Here is a 17614-nt window from a genome sequence, read left to right as displayed (position 1 = left end):
TTAATAAACTAGATCCCAAACAACCACACTGCCCAAATGGAGCACAGGGCTGAATCACAGCCTGTGCGCCAGGAAGGCAGAAACGTTGTTGATTTTTCATTTTAAAGCGCAGCTAGAAACAAAGCAGGGGAAAAGCGATAAAACTTATTATCAGTTTGCAGCTTAATCGTACCAGAATGAGAACTGACAGCGGCGGCAGTGGTCACGCAGAACGGCACAGCTTCTACGGCTGTGAGCCCGTAGCTTGCATTTCCATCACTTCTTACCTCCAAAACAGTGTCCAATGCCACATTTTATGTGGTTTTGTTTCAGTTGGGTTTTTTTTTAACAATAGGTCGTCCAAAAACCTACTCTTAGAAGCCCTGAAAAACGCTAAGGGCCGTCGCCGAAGAGCAGCAGGCTCTTGCCAAGGGACTTAAGGAGTTCCACTTTCTAGCTCGGCCGGTGTCAGCGCCGTGCCAAGCTCGTCCATCACTGACCGGCTTCCACCGCTTTTGGACACCGTTGCCACCGGGAGGGCCGGGCGGCCCACCGCCCCCCAGCCGCCCCGCTGCCCCCACGCAGCGCAGGGGCCGGGCACGGCGCAGCCCCGGCAGGAAGCGCCGGGGACGAGCAGCCTGTCGGGCAGCGCCGAGGGCGGCGCGGGCAGCCCGGTCCCCGCTGCCCGAACCGCGGGCGCGCCGGGGGCTGCGGAGCGGGGTCAGGCAGCCGGGGCGCCAACGAAACCCACCAAATAAGGCGCTGGCAGCCGCCACGCAGGGGGTGCAGGACAGGCAGGGGACGAGCCCCGCCTCAGGCATGGAGAGCCGTGCCCTCCCCGCCGGTCCCGCCGCGCCGGAGAGCGCCTCCCCCGCCCGGGCTTGACGGCAGCGGGGAGGAATGTGTTTCCGGGGCGGGGAAAGCGCGGCCAAGCGCGGACCTTCCCCTCCCCTCCCCCTCCCCTCCCCCGCCGCACCGGGCTCCCCTCAGCAGCTCGGAGGCGAGGCGGCGGGCAGCCGGACGGGGAGCGAGCAGCGAGGCCGGCCGTCCCGTCCCGCCGCGCCCAGCCCAGCCCAGCCCAGCCCGCGCCCAGGACGCCGGGGCACAGGGGGAGCCTCAGTCAGTCAGGCGGGCCGGAGCGCGCCCCCTGCCAGGAGCCAGGCGCGCCGCGGCCATGGCCGAGGTAGCGGGCGGACGGGGCGGGGGTGGGAGCCGGCCGGGAGCGGGCTGAGCGGTGCCCGCCCGGCCCGGGGCGCCTCGTCTCGGGCGCGCCCGCCGGTATCCGGGCGGGCTCCGGCGGCCGGTGCGGGGCAGAGGGCGCCGAGCGCGGCTTCCCGCCGCCCGCCCGCAAGGGGAACCGCCGGCAGCACCCGCCAGCCACCGCCGCCCCGGGGCGCGGGTCCCTCCGCGCCCGTCACGGGGGGAGGGGGGGTGCCTCGCCTCCCCGTGCCCGCCCCGGGGCGGTGTGCGCGTCCCGGGCCGGCGCTGCGGGCTGGAAGGTGTCGGGCCCAGCCTGCGGCTTCCCGTGGCGGCGGGACGGCGGCCTGGGGCCTCCCGTCCCCGCGGGGGCCGGCCGGGCCTTTGTCCGCCCGCGGCCGGGCCGCCCCGACCCTGCCCTCGCAACCAGGGTGGGAGCCCGTACCGCTGCCCCGCTCGGAGCCGCCCGCGGCCTCCCGCCCGGAGGTGCCCGGGAAGCGGCAGCACTAGACGGGGTAAAGTTTCGGGCGGCTTCCCGGGGAGTGCGTGAGAGGGCGGGCGGTCCCCCTCAGCGCCCGGGCCGGCGTCGGGGCCGGGGCCTCGGGGCAGGCTTGTCCTCCGCGGGGGCGGGCGCGGGGAGGGGAGAGTTACCGGGGTGAAACGCTGCGGAGCGAGGCGGTGTAGGACCGTGAGTATCCAGTCTTTCGACCCGCACATCTGTGCGAAAAGTAACCATTAAGAGCGGGATGTGTGCACTGTTTGAATGACCGTAGTGCCGCGTTCTGACTGCTCGATGCATTCGTATTTGTGCCTCTGAGCCGTTATAACTTGTTATAAGCTTGTGTCGGGGTGCAAGCAGGAATGTGAGGCCTCTGTATGCAATCTGTTTTCACGTGGATATTTTTGAAATAACTTACAGCAGTGGGAGCACAGCGTTTTGTCTCCTGTTACTAACTTCCTATACCGATGGTTGGAAGGAAACATGAAGTGGTAGGAAATTTTCTGACTCACTGTTTAGCCCATGTCAAATGTCTTTATCTTATGGAATAAGTGTCTGCCTGCCTGTTAGACTCATCAGGTAGCCTTTGTGACTATTTTTTTCTTCAAGAAAAGAAAGGTGAACAGTGTTCTTGGTTCCTTCTGCATTTGTCCTTGGTATAATACAACAGTCCATTCATGCCAACACATGTGCACATACCTGTTAGGTGAAAATGTTGATTTTTCTGGTAGGTTTGCCATAGGTGCTACAGTCCGGTTCATGCCAAGACACACAAACCTTAGAAATAAGGCTTGTCTCCATTCAGATTAGTGGAACCGCTTGTGACTAATGCTGCATGTGCGCTTAGCTGTTGAAATGGAGCAGGGCTTTATGTATGTGAAAACAGATTTAGATAATCCATACTCCTGGCACATTAATCATTTGGTAAGTGATGGTAGGGTGAGAAAAATCTGTTTTCTATTATGAAATGACTTGGTAGAAGCTTTCTTTTTTTTTAAGAAATAATTTACTACTAGAAAGATGTAAATTGGACTATATTAAACAAGACTTTAAAAGCAGTGAAGACATTCATTGTCCACATCCATCCCAGTGATGAAACTGATGATTCATTCTCTGTCACAAAATATCACTTGCCTCTGGCAAATGGTTAAGTAGCATTTTGCAAGCCTGCCTAAGGCTATATTTGTAAGGGCTGCAGAAACAGTGCGCCATTGGCAATGGGTAGGCAAGACAAGACAAGTTTTGGATGTTAACACCTTCAACTTTAGTCCTTTTCAAAGATGTTTCAGCTGAAAGGTACAAACCTGACAGGCATGCAGAATGAAATCTTAACAGCACTTATGAGCTCCAACTTTGATTAAGGTATCTGTTTGCCAGCCATGTTGATGAATGAACCAGACTTACTTCAAAATGAAGTGTCAGCACTTAAAAATCTGGTGTTCTTTTTGTGTGCGGCCAGGGAGCTCATTCTGCTCTGTACGTTCAGTCATCCAGTCTGCATCATGTTCCTAGTTATGCCCACCCTTGTGAAGGACTGATTTGGAGGGATGTGAGTTTCTGATGTGAGTGCAGAATTTTAGTGTTATGTCTTAAGTGACTCAAGTGGTTAATCTTCTACCACTTCCTTTGGGATGTGATTCCCACAGCTGAAAACAAACTGTCCGGAAACTTTTCCTGCTGTTCTCTCTTCCTGATTCATGATTTCATTCCTCTGCTCTTAACCATCCTCCCTATACCTCTCAGGGTAGCTCCACTATGATGCAGTTTTGAAAAGAGCTCATATGATATAGCAAGCAGCTTGGGAGGTAGATCACTTGGGTAGCAGAAAGGCTAGCTCAGGAAGAGTGATGCAAACATGGGGTGGGCATGTGCTGTGTTCTCTGTTACCCTGAATATAATTCCCTTGCTGCCACTGGTATGAATGCTCTTCAGTTGTTTGCAAATAGTTGTCATGCCTACCTTTCCACCCAGTCTTGATTTAGCCAAGTGATGTGATGCATACTTAGCTTGTGGTTCTTCCAGCCCTCTGATCAGCCTACTGCAGGCTTCCCGGCTGTCCGTGGCTCTTGGTTACTGGCCTTCAGAAATGGTTCTGATTGTGGCAAGACTGTTGTTAAACAGGCTGTTGAAGTATCTCCTCTTGATGGGACTGTCTTGTAAGCTGTCGTCAGAAGGTGTAGTTCTGAAACAGGCTCCATCCCCACTCCCTTTCCTTCTAGTGGACAGACATGCAGAGTTCCTGCTGTTCCTCTCCTGCCTGGGGGCCAGGGGACCTGGGCTGCTTCAGTGCAGACCTGCTTGTGATGCCTGCTGTGGCCTTTGCTCATGTCACTGTTGCACGTAGGGAGGTGGATGCGTGAGCTGCACTACCTTCTGTTCTCTGTTAGTTGGACCCACCACATGGCATGGGGAGTGGGTTTTTTGGGGGGAAGAGTAGAGTCTGGATGGAGCATTGCTGGTAACTGGTGTACTCAACCTCCTCTTCCTCCCCATTCCTTTCCAAATACATTTTGTACCCATTTCATGTGAGAGAGACTATTATAATCAGTGAGACATTGCAAAACTGAAGTTAAAGCAGTCAGGGATTTTCCTAATCAGAATTAACAGTGACAAGCTAGCTAGCTTTAAGATTGCTCATGCCTCCTTGCATGGCACTTGGAAGAGACATTAGACAGATCCAGAAAAGAGGGAATCCAGGCTTGGCAGCAGTGGAGCCTATTCTGCCCTCAATTGCTTTTCTGGAACTTCAAGTGATTTATTTATTCCAAGTTTTTTTTGGGGGGGTGACCAATCCCCTTGGCAGCTTTTTGATTCTTAGGAGCTGCAGTTAGCCCCTCTGAAAGGGAATCCTTGTTGGAAGTACCTTTTTTTTTTCTTTCTTTTTTAAGCTTCTGGGGATCTATTGGTAGAGTTCATAAAGCAATTACATAAATTAAATAATCCTTAAAAATGTAATTAAGGCAATATGTAGTTACATTTATTTTGGAAGTGTCATTAAAAAGTACTTGCCAGTATTTGTACTATTCCCCTATGACTAGATTTTTAAGTCATCTGCTGCGTTCTGTGCCCTGTAGAAAATTTCCCATCTCCCAGCAGTAGCAAACTCTGAGTTAAGCCTATGTTTTCCTACCTCTCATGCCCCATCTCTCTTTATATTGCTGATTCTACAGATTGTTTCCACTTGCTCTGCTTGCTTTGCTTTGAAGGTACTTAACTAGTGTTAGCGTTCCCATCAGCAGTTCTGACATTGCTGGTTAGATGACTTGAGATTTTTTAGGTTTCTGCTTTTGTGTGTGCGTGCATGGGTTGTTGGTTTTTTTTATACAAACACGTGCATCTCTGAGCCTTACAGAAAAATGAGTTTTTGGTGTAGGGGGGGTTAGCTGTTGTTTCTGAAGAGGATGTTTTTTTGTTTTTCAAGAGTGTCACAGAATTGTGAACAGATGAACAAATTCTGTGGCTCTGTCTCCTGGACACACTGGCAATATCTTGGTCTGATTTAAGGCTCCTTTTGTGTCAAAAAATCAGAATCTGTTGGTTAGTTCAAATGCTGAATAATGTTGTCATCTATGGTGGCCAATACCATCTCCTTTTTTCGTGTGTAGTTCCTCCTTGTTCTGTGTTGCTCTGTTCTGTTGTGTATTCTGTTGCCAACTTTCTGAAAAGGATGATGTTACTTGCCTTGCAGTAACCACAGTGGACCACAATATTGACCGGTATCTGTCAGTTGTCGTGGTTATGGAGTTTCTTGGGTAGCTGAGTACATAATTTTGGTGTTAACCCACAAATGGGAAGACAAATTCTACGTGTTTTTTTTTTTTTTCTTTTCTTTTAATTTGTCCTGCATAGGTGTGGCCCAGTAACCTAAACTGTTAAAACTGTAAGTCAGGATAAATTTATGATGACACCTTTCTCTAAACTTTCTTCTCTCCCACCATGTGGATTAGTAGTGTAAGTACCAGTAAAAAAGTGCGTAGTTTCATTGTAAGAAATTGTCATGTGCTTTAGCTGTGTTCATAACAGACTGTATGAGTTTCTAGCCCAGCTTAAGGCATGTGTAGGCTTGCCAAATAGCTTCTATTGGGAATGTCATCCAGAGACAATGAAAATTCTGATTCCTGTGAATGGAAATGAGACACTGGGCACCTCATATGCATCACTAAATAGTACAGTTGTCGTTTTCAGTACTAAGGGTGCTCTTCTTAGCAGAATGTTGTTATTAAGCATCCTGTACTTTTGTAATAAGCTCGTTCTTTTACTTTTGTATTCTTAGACTATTCAGAGTGGCTAGTAGACTGCCTAGGCTATTGTATTCTCCCATTAATAGATTGAAGATGCTCACATAGATGGTAAAGTCACTAATTAAGTATAAAATCTGCATATAACCAAGCACGTGGTAGGAAAAGTAGCCTCATGAGACTATAATAAAAAATGTTTTCTTTTGGGAAAGTTAATAAAAGATTCGTACCTGACCTGTAAACCTCTTTGGAGTGTCACTAAGTAAAAGGCTCTTTAAGAGCGACATTTTTGTCTATTATCTTTCTCAATTTCTCTTTACAGTCATCTGCAAAAAGGGTTATGAAATAATGCTTTCTGTCTTAAAAGCAGTTTCATGCGCTTTCTTTCTTTTCCAACAGCAGCAGCAAAATATCATCAGTATTCTTGTGGTTTTTATTAGAGGGGGAAGCTTTGCGAGGCTGGAATTTTAACTTTGTTGTTACGGCTAGTAAGATCTAAGAAGATACTAGTGTTTTTTCACCATCCTTTTTCCTTTCTCCCACAGAAGAACGCCTTGCATACCTTTGATAAATTAATGCAGTTCTCACGTTCTGCCAACAAATCATTAGTTTTCTGTTTATAGACATCTTTACACTTCTAATTTGTAAGACCGTTTAAGTGTAGATTCTTCTTAAAATACTCATAAACTGTAACATACACAATATCTAGTGCCAGTATTTTCTCACCCCAAAAGATCAACATAATATTTACAGTTCATTTATTTTGAATTTGTGTTTTCTGCAAGATCACCTATGCTCAGTTTAGTCCTAGTTTTGACTTAGCTTTTTTTTAAGTTCTGCTCTTGGAACATTCTAGTGTATAAGCAGGAAGGAGAGCCATTGTTTATATGGATTCTTATTGTATCAAACTATAAATTTATGTGTAGTATATATGCCACATACAAGCAACTCACATGTAGTTAATTTTCTGTTATGGCTATTAACAAAATTTTAACCTTTAGAGCTGTGCAAGTAAAGGCACTTTTGATGTGGAAGGTGAACGCAAAAAGTGAAAGCTTTCTTCTTTTCTTGGGCTTTGTGGTAGAATGAAAAAGAATAATTATATATTGGGCTAAACTGAAACACTGAACTTCATGTAAAGATGACTGATTTGTGGTTATTTAAAAGACAAGAAAAATAATTGTGTTAGATTAATTTAGAAAGAGTCGGTATTTCACTTAGGAAATGGTGATGCTGTGAATCAAAGGTAGTATCTTAGATGTTAACGTGTACTTCGTCCCTGAGGTTGTGGTTTTGAAAAACAGACCTTACACTGGGATGTCTGGTTTAGCATAACCTTGAAGTAATTATTGACGTAAAGATGCAGGAGCTGTTCCCTTTTCAAAGGAAAAAGGAAGACAAGCTGTCGTTCTAAGGTTTGTTAATTTTCTTTGGTGGAATTGCAGTTTAGTGTGTCTTAACATGGTGCTAGCCTTGCACATTGGCACAGAGAGTCATGTCTGCCTCTTGTGCAGCTGGCTACGAGGCAGTTTGACCTGTCCTCATCTGTTCTGTGTCTTTGTAGGCTGGCAGGACGCACGGGGAACGATCTGTGGCCTTGCACTGCCATAAAACAGAACTCTCCCATTGAGTTGTGGGGTAACTGGAGTGTCAGGAGCGTATCGGGGACCATAGGTCATTTGAAGGACCTGGCATTCTAGTAGCTTGGCCAGCACCCTCTGCAGATTCAGTTGCTCAAGTATTAAATTGGACAACATCCAAGCTCGGCCTAGACCCTCAGCTGTCTGGTTTTCCAGATCTTAGGTAAAAAGGTTTTGTGTGAAGATGAGTACAGCTAAAAGGAAAGCCTGTTTCTGAAGTGGGGATAAATGCAAAAGAATGTAACCTTCTTGATGTTAAATAAAAAACATTCTCCCCGGGATCAAAAAATTACACATTTTAGTAGTAGTTTATCATTAAATTGGGATTAAATTTTGCATTTGACCTCTCATATTATTACCTTATCTTTGATAGTGGAGTGGCTGAAGACTTTGTGCTTGTCCAGTCAGCAAGTGAAATGCTCCCCCTTCTGATAGTAAAAAGGAGAAATGAGGAAATTTTTGCTAGCATCATCCACAATATTGGCTAGAGTAAGCAAGGTTGATTATGTGCTGCTGGTGTGTTCTGGCTGTTGTTTTTTCTTATTACACTGATGTTATATTTTCTGGTGTATTAGGAAATTAGCAGGCATAGGATAAAGTCAGGAATTACCACAAAAGGAACCTCAGAGAAGGTTTTGCAAGGTATGTTAACGTGCTCGGTTTCTGGGGCTAGCTAGTTTGGCCTGATGTGGAAAGGCATACTGAAGCCCATCTGCATAAAATATAAGGCTTGATGGTTTTCAAAATGTCAGTGTGCTCGTTTTTTGTCAGAATAGGTGAAAAATCTGTGTTTCAGGTGTGTGTGAATGTAACCTACATGCGTTTCCAAAACATCTGTAAGTGTAACATTTTAGGGGATAACATTTGTTCTTTGCTTTTACTGTACAATTGAAAAATAAGGAATAACTTTTTTTGTGCTGTTTTTGTCACTTCTATGCAAATACCAGTCTGTGTGAGAAATAAGTGACCAAGAATTTCAGTGTAATTTTTCCTGGGTGTGGGCTTGTATGTAAAAAAGGAAACAGCAAATTTCCTTTTTTGGAAGAACATACTATATGTACCAGCTATAGGTTGTTTAAATAGCATCATAAAATTGATAAACAATGGTAAATATTTTTTTCTATGTATGTTATCTCCTTCTACTGCAGATGTTTACATAACTTTTCAAAGGGTAGACTAAAATGCTACATAGCCATGTTGCCGATACTAGCAGTTTCAGTGAAAAATTCAATTTTAGCATTAAAGAGTAACTATAGTGTGTAAGATTGCTGCCAGCATTTTTATCACTGCTAGCTGACCAGTCTGGAGAGTGTTTAGGTAGTGATAAAAAAGCTTCCAGTTACTGGTTCTTTTTGGTGTATAATTCAAAATGCACTTTCACTTTCTAAATGAATGATGCCTGTATTTAATGTGATTAACATTGGCTTGTAGCTGGAAGCAATTTTAATACTGCATCTCTGCAGAGTTGTTTTTTTTAAAAAAAAAAACAACCAAAAACAACCAAACCTCACTCAGCATTAATTTAAAACTCTGTTGTAGACAATTGATTTTCAAATTAACCTGAATTTCTTACTTTGAAAATTTTCCAGTGGCCCTTGAACCATGAATTTAACTAAAAATGTGTTTTATTTACATAGGAACACGACTACAGCAATTTATACCAACGTAGGTCTTAGCTGTCCCTCCTGCCTGTACTTGTGCAGTCTTGCCATCCTCCTTGTGTCAGCAGTGGAAGTCATGAGGCTGTACAGTAAGTCATTGAGGTAGCTGATCTGGTTGAAAAATACCTTGGCAAAAAATTAATTTTCAGCTAGATCAGCTGTTTCAACCGGGTGACCACATGTTACTAACAACATGCTTCAGATCAAGGGGAAGAAAGGAAAATGTGCAGCTCCTAGACAGATGAGTGTGGGACTGTGGTTGTCCAGAGATAAGTTGGCGTAAACTGCTGCAGAACCTCACAGCATCTGTTCATGCATGCTTCAGTGCTTTTCTGATTTGAGTAATCTTATCTTAGGTTGCTAGACCAGGTGAGAAATAACTCAGCAAGGAGTTACTGCTTCACTTGTTCTACTGTCGCGTTGAGAGATGAAAGTATTGTCTGCAGTTGGCATCAAATAGATGAAAGGTGTGCAAAGCGGGGAATTCTAGGGCCTGGAGAAGCTGAGCTGTCTCTGTTCAGTAGTGGCAAACTGGTAGATCTCCTTAGCTACTTTAAGAAACATCATATTTTTATTATCTCTTGCAGTCCTCTTAGAAGCAGCCTGTGGACTCCAGGCTTCAAATCCTCCTGTGGAAAGCAGCAAACGTACGTAGCAAAAGTAGGCAGGTTGTTCAAATAAGGACTGTTTTCTCTAGATGGGTCTGTTTTTTAAAAAACAATAATAAAAAAAGACATTTTTTTAAGGTTGAAATAATTTTTTTCCTGAGGTTGGTGAGCTTTTTGTAAGTGCTGAGACTTCAGGATTACAATCTGCATCAAGTCCACTGTTTGTTTCACTGTGTGCTTATACCTAGCCAGTTATCATTGCCATTGAATTAATAATTGTACTAGTTTTATATATATCTTAAAATGCATATAATGGGCATATGTAAAATTAAATATTTATTAAATAAATCGTAGAGAGATACAGATTCTTAAGGCTGTACGTAGTTCTGTGGGATGACCAGGTTTTTATTAGCTCTGCGTGATCGTTTTCCTGACCGCTTACCCAGTGTTGAAAGTATGTTGAGGATGAGAGTTGTTTCAGTACAAGTCTCATTTTAAATTGTGTTAGAATCCTGAATCTTTTAAAAAACTTGCATTAGGTTGGTTTAGCAGTACTCAAAGAGCCTGGTGTAATTTCGGAGGTCAGTCACTCTGACAGCCACCTGCCACTCTATAGAGGTTGTTTCTTGAGCACTCCTCTGTCCACGTGGAGCTCTGGTTCAGTTCGCTGAGGCTCAGAAAGCAGGTTTCGGTGTCGAGGGGAGAGGGATGACTCAAGGTACCCCTCTGTCAGCCCAGCCAGGGAAACTGGCTCAGGATGGTGGCAGGGGAGGTCTACAAGTACGAGTGCAGGGGCAGAGGTTACTTTTTTTTTTGGGGGGGGGGGGGGGGGGGGGGGGCAGAATATGTTGTAGCACTGCTGTTCCTTTTAGCAGCAGTTAGCTTTCATCTTGGTTTTGGTTGCTGAAACTACCCTGAGTGTTAATGATAGCTACTGGTGGGTGAACACTGCCATGTAATGACAGTTTCCGCTGAGTTTGCCCTTTGCGGTGTGCCAGCTTCTGGCTTCCTGCAGTACCTGCAGCAACAGCCAGCGAGACATTTGCAACTTTTCTCTTAAAGAAAGAGATAAGCAAGACATTGTATTAGCTGAAGTTCTCTAGCTTTTTACTAAGAATGTCTCTGTTCTGCTTTTCCTTTAAAATAAAAGCTTGGATTAACATAAATTTAGCCAGATGATGTGACAGTTGTGGATATTACTAAGGCAGTATGGCCTCAGAAGCATCAGTTACAGTCAGCTGTGTAAGAGCTATATTTATATGTTTAACTAAACTTTTCATTTCCCCCTGTGTGGATGAATGTGAGGTTTAAGTTGCACAAAATTAAATAGTCTCTTTATGTGAGTAGTAAGTAGTGCAGAGTGTGTGGGAATTTAATACTACCACAAGGAACAGACACCCATGTTTTCTACTAGAATGGCTTAAATCATTACGTGGCATTCCTAATTGTAATCTGTCTGAGATGGAAATGCTAAACTTAGCCAAAAAGTCTTGTAGACTAGCAAGACCTATGTAAACAAGTGAAATACTCAATTCACGCTCTCCACCACCAAAAAGAAGTGTCATACTTAAGCAAGAGGAGAAATTAAATTATTTTGGAAAAAATGACTGATGGATCTAAAAGCATTTGAAAAGTGATGGAACAACAGAGATTTTTTTTTCTCTGTTTTTATCACAATTGTGTAAAGAGGTGCTTGTAATAATGAAACCCCTGAAATATTTGTTGTGGAAAAATGTCTGCTGATAACAGTGAGATTGTGTACAGTGAGAATTTTTACAAATTCTTGGAGACAGCGTGCTTTGAGTAAGGCTGTGATGGACTTGAACTACTGGCAACTTCTGTTTGCAAAAGTATGGAAAATGGTTTTTTTGTCAGTGACAGTTTTAAGGGGAAAAAATTAGGGGTGTTGGTTCTTAATACTTACATGTCTTCATTATATATTTATCCTTAGAGAGGAGGCTTTCAAGTTGCACATGTATTGAAGCTGCTGTAGGTAGAGAAAATAGTTTTAACCACAGTATCGGCTGTGGGCTTGGGTTGGTAGCTGTTTAGCCTTAGAGAGGTGTTGTATTTGTGGTGTGCTTTCATGCTAGCATAAGCAGCTCATGAATAGATCTCATTATTTTGTCCCTGCTTAAAATTCAAGGAGCTTCATAATGTCCTTGTAGGAATCCCAGCTTTCTGTGGGCAGGACGCACTGACACGGGATTTCTTGGTGAGAGAGGAGCACAGGTGTGTGGTGGTGAGGTATTCTGCTTTTTTTGTTCTGTTCTTTAGTAAGCACAATAGTTTGAGAGGTGTAGAGTAGCAAGAAGTAGTTACAAACTGGCTTTTGAGGAAAAGATGCAAATGTTTAGTTGAAACTAAGTATAAGCCGTAGGTAATAAACAGTAAAAGCATATTGCTGGTGTTTTAATTAGATGTAGCTGCAGGCCTCTGCAAGCTCTGCTTGAGAATATGCAGGGTTGTATTTTTCTCCTAATTTAATGTTGAACATTAAGCACAATACACCTGGTTGTTAGTTTTCCAAAATACAGTTGTCAGAGTTTACTCTATAAATTGCAGTCTGTGGATAATTGCCTGGTAAAAATATCTAAATAAACCTGTGTGGAAAAAATAATATTCTCATGAGTATTTCCAAAGTAACTCCTAAACTGTGGAATCTTAGCTTCAAATTATAATCCAACAGGTCGAGAAAACATTGTACAAAAAGTCTCTTTGTCCACATTAGGACCAAGCTAGGGACGAGGATGGTTAATACAGCAAGGTATTCTTAAATTAAAAATTACTGATGGTATGGTGATGGTATGGTAGTACTAAGGAGGTCTAGTCATGAAATACAAACCTTCTGTGCATGGTGGTATGTATGTAGACTACTGGAAAAAGATCCTTCCTTCAAAACTGGTGCTGACTAACCAATGTTAGTCCTGCCTGCACCACATTGCTCTCTGAAAGACATTAGAACAAAGGGAAGAGATCAGGGTTGGGCTTGGGGTTTGCTGACTTGACAGGTGAAGGCTCTTTGTCAGTTGCAGCATCTTCTCATTGTCGCTGAGCATCTTCTCTCATTTTACTTTGTCACTATTGTCGGCATGAAATCTGGACTTGTGTGACTTCTGAAAAAGAAAGATGTTATAAAAGGACAAATTGAGTAGGCTTTAGCAGCGCTAGTGTTCTTTACAATTTACTATGCAACTTGGTTTTGCTTGTGATGGGTGTAATTTAGGTTTGCAGCCAGTTGCAGAAGTTTGTTTGTCATTAAGTGAAAATATCAATGGATTTTGCTAATGAAAAAATGTGTAGTAATACATTAAATAAAATATGGCATGTATTCTATCCTGCCTAAATAGGTTTGCTATGTTCCATAGAGGTCTAAATTCAGTAGGTCTCTCCTTGCTTTACCAGCAGCTCCCTGGCTGCCTTCAGTTGCTTGTTGGAGGATACATATTCACTACAACTTCTTTAAGTCTATAGAGAAGGCCACATAGTTCAGATTAGTAGGTCTGCAATTAGAGATTTCAGCTCAGTGTGTACTAGTCACAGTACTCATGCATGATACAGGAGGTTTGCAGTCGAGGCTCTCTTCTTGTCTGAGTGTGAACATACATCTGTTTCCCTTCACATTCCTACAGGTTAGGGCATTTGGGAGAAAGAAATAAAGCTCATACTCTGAATCATGGTCTCAATACTTTTTACTTCTATCAATTAGCAATATGCTGTAAAAACTATATATATGTTACAGGGAACAGGTTGTTGAACCCCACTTAGATCTTTCTTCTACCTCCCACCATCTGAGTGTTTCAGTAGATAAACAAGGATTAAAACTCTTACCAGCTCGTTCTCTGTCTCTGTGCCTTGCATTCTTCGTTGCATAGCACATCTTGGTTTAATTAGAGTGGTAGAGAGTGCTTTTACCAGTATATCATATAGGATGATAGAACGTTCCCAGGAAACGTGAATTCAAACCCTTTGGGGCTGAGGAGGGACTGGAGCCCAGTTACCTGACTTCCTGGGTATGCCTCAGTGCTGTAAAGTATCTGGGAACCATTACCACCTTCTGTCATGCAAACTGTATCACAGCTGGATCTACCACATTTTACCTTTCTCAAGGTGGAGAGATGTCAAATATCAGAAAACTTGATCATCTGCAGTTGTTCTGAAATTGGTACCTCTATTTTTTCTGATTGTAGAGGAAGTCTATGAGTTCTATCAAGAAAAATCTCCTTCCCTGCAGCCAGGCATCTAACTTGGGCAGATTTGTTTCTACTCAGTAATTCAAATGAAGAGCAAAAAATACATTTCAGAAAAATACCTAATTGCTTTTTGTTCCATTGTTTAGAACTGTCAGTAAGTTGAGGGCTCCTGTGACATCCAGGTACAAAGGAATAATATGGTCAAACTGCGAGTGCTTGTGCGTTTAGGTGTTCTGTCTGGAAGCAGCTGTGTCCTATATAAACTAACAAACACCCCATACTCTGGGAAAACAAGCCAATACCATGAGCAGCTTCCCAAATATGTTCTTGTGAGCTGTGGCCTCAGCCTGCTGGTACTTGGACATGAACATTTTCATGTATTCAGCTGAAGAGGCGATATGATTCAGGTGCCCATGCTGGATTTCCGGTAGTGGTTTCATACCCACAAGTTGATTTTAGAACCTAATGCTTACTGATTTTTTTTCCTATTGAATCCAGTCCTTTTTGGTGAATTTTACATGACTTGATCTCTTGAGGAATCTTTTAGAGCTGTAAGTATGAATAAACTATGGGTAGTAACACAGTATAACTGAGAGTCTTAACAAACCAGTTGAGTCACTGTGTATGTTTGTCTGCCTTACTAAGCATAGGAGGGGAGCAGGTAGTTTCCATGCAGAATCTGCAGAATTGTGATATATTTCCCCGTGGTTCTAGCATGCAGAAATGTGTATTCTCATCTTTTTTGGACTTTCAGCCCTGCAGGGGGATCTTCTGAAATAACTAGTGACATACACTAATTGTGATAGATGGTGTCAGATAACGATCCTGCAGGAGCTGGTATCCCTAACTTGAGCAGAAAGCTGGTTTCCTGTAGATTTTAACTCTAATTATAATTAAAATTTATGTCCTAACAGGTTTATTATATATTATTTTAACATACGATGCCCCACTAAAACAGAGCTGTTATGGAAGTGCTTATCGTGAGTTTTTGGTGACTATGCTTGTTTTATTCCACTAACTTACAGGTAATAACTGACAGAGAGAAATGAAGTCCAATGTGAAATACTGCTGATTCTTTCATTCTGTAGTGTCCCAGTAAGCTGAAGTGGTTATGCCTTAAAGCTTTTTCAGGACGCAATTTGACTAAGAGTCTTGATGTGATTAATTTTTTGTGTAAAAGCTGTTTCAGTGCTAAAGAATTTCTTATTTTGCACATTAATCTGGGTTAATGTCCCATTCTTTCCATATTGCTGCAAGCAGTTCAAAATCCACTCCATTAATGTCTGCAAAGTTGCTGGGAGAGAAAGAACATCGTGGTCTTGATGAATCATGCTGTTGGTAGGCTTGCAGGTAGATGGGCTGTTGAAGGCAGGCTTACTTCAAACATTTCCATTTGGATTGGGGTGCTGCAAAGTCAGAAGACCAGAAATGTGAATGGGATTAATTTTACCAGTCTGTAAAAGACACACTGGAAAGTGTGGCCCCCAGCTAAAGCCAGTAAACCATCTGGAGTGAGAGAAGAAGGAACTTTTTTAGCAGGGTAGCCATCAAGTCCTGTAATGGGTGTCTCCAGAGGCTATTTAATTCTGCTTATTTTAGAAACATGTCTATTCGTGCTCTTTTTTTAACCAGAACTTTGATGGCTGGAGGTGGAGGCTGGCTTGTGACCAGTGTGGTCCAGCCACAGACTGTATCCTTTGCTTTTTTTCACCCAGTTCTCTTTTTTTCTCCATCCCCATCTCACTACCTCTGCCATGCCAGGACAAGCACGTTTGTATCCAAGATGGCCTAAACTAGCCACTTTCTTTGTTGGATTAGTGTTTCAGCCACCAGATCTTTTCCTTGCTCCAGCACTCCTCAGTGGCTGCACTAATGCTAGCACTGGTCAGAAAGGAAAGTAGTATGAATAATCGGCCAGGAGGCTGATTAACAAGGGTGAATAATCAACGAGGAGGGGGGACAGCTCTCTCGAGTGACTTTACCATCCTTACGCTAGATGAAAGTGGCTGTAAACATGATCTCTGGTCTAGGAGGGATCAATTCCATACAGCGTTTCTGAATCAAGCTTTAAACCCATGGAAACACAGCTGATGAAAAGGTGTCAGTCTGCAGGAAGCACAAACATTAGTCCAAAAGTACGAGTTGCTTAGTCATTTCTGGGTTTGTAAGGGTAATTAGAGTGGTGTATCGAGATGTGAATAAGTAGGCTGTCTGGTTATTGCTTCAGAAAGGTGACTTCTGCACGATAACTTGACTCTTACTGTATATTCATTTCCCCTGTGGTCTGAAGCACTGTTAAGTATTTCAGTAGAAAGCTTTGCAGCAAGGCATGCTTCAGTACGCAGTAGGGGCAGATGCCGTTGTAGTGTTTTCCTTTGCTTGGCATTGCCTTGGTGGATGCTGGAGTACAGGGTCAGATGAGGAGCTGCTTGTCTGAGTGGAATAATACTGCAGTGGCCTAACGGCTTGTTGTTAACGTTCTTACTGTCAGTATAAATGGCAGCCTGCATCAGGTGGGGTGAAACACTGAGCTAGGTGATGAGAGGAGATCAGCACAGCCTTCAATATGTCATTTCAAAGGAATTAATTTTTCTGTAATTTACGCTTTTTTCTTGATCCCATTTGCCCAGTTAATTTTCTGCAGAGGTGCTGTTGCTGTTGGAATAAATAAATTTAAAAAGTTTTAAAAAGCTTTAGTGCTGTGGAATTGTAAGCTTAATTTCTAAATATCTTGATGATTAGCAGACTACAAAGGTGCCAAATACTTGATATGCAAATTCAAAGTTAGTCTCATTATGGAGAAATAATCCTTCCTTTTTCCTATTGTCACTTAATGAGTGTCTCATTTCAAATTAGAAGCTCCAGAGGTTTCCATCAAAGCTGGTTTTATGAAGAAAAAATTCTCTTCAAGCATTACAGTTTGTAGAGACAGCAAAAAAACTTGGAAAATGACGAGTCCAAACGTTCAAGCTTATGTCTATGTTTGTCTTCCTAAAATATGTAACAAAAATAGAGCACAGCTCACAAATGTGCAGAAATAATTTCAAAATAAGTTTTTCAACAGCATACCATTTTCAGCCTTTTAAGAAGGATCCAACTGATGATACAGTTAAAGAGATTTCAGTTCTTGGCAAGCTTACCTTTTGTAAGCTTTGAACCGGTTTAGTTTGGGGTTTTTTTGGAGGGCAGAAGGATCACTTTTAGGAGGATTATTTCGGGGATATTTTTCAAGGTTTTAATTAAAATGGGGAGAACAAGTATAATAGGAAGTACGTAAATGCTGCACCAAAAATGTCATTTATTTCTTGTAACAATGGCTTCTTTTCTGTTCCCGTCATCTGTGGTTGAACACTGACACAGGGTTTAGTTCCAGCTCTACCAATGATTTCCTAAAGCTTCCTTTGACTGTTCAGTGTAGTTAAGCATTATTTGTTTTGGTGTATTCCCTTAACAGAAAAATCTCTAACAGGGCAATCCACAGTACTGCCCAGTGACTGCAGGAGAACGTGTTTGACACTGTTGTGACCAGGCTGTTGCAGTGGCTAGGAGGAGGTATGGAGGCTGAGGATGTACATTGCTTTGCTTGCATTAAAGAATAA

General features: G+C 43.1%; 1 protein-coding gene across 4 annotated transcripts in view; it reads left to right on the top strand.

Annotated features, from left to right (window-relative positions):
• The first annotated feature begins 930 nt into the window (after positions 1-930).
• ITGB1 (integrin subunit beta 1) overlaps positions 931-17614 on the top strand; it is a 45225-nt gene continuing 28541 nt past the window's right edge. The window contains exon 1 of one of the 4 annotated variants that reach the window (XM_056335262.1): positions 931-1162. In XM_056335262.1, the coding sequence (XP_056191237.1) occupies positions 1154-1162 (9 nt within the window). In that variant the 5' untranslated portion in view covers positions 931-1153. Of the gene's footprint in view, positions 1163-9842; positions 9862-17549; positions 17568-17614 lie in introns of those variants that run through there. The other 3 variants (XM_056335259.1, XM_056335260.1, XM_056335261.1) reach the window with 3 other exon arrangements.

This window comes from Falco biarmicus, chromosome 4 (genome assembly GCF_023638135.1).
Source record: "Falco biarmicus isolate bFalBia1 chromosome 4, bFalBia1.pri, whole genome shotgun sequence".
NCBI classification, from domain to species: domain Eukaryota; kingdom Metazoa; phylum Chordata; class Aves; order Falconiformes; family Falconidae; genus Falco; species Falco biarmicus.
This window is presented reverse-complemented; position numbering and strand designations above follow the sequence as displayed.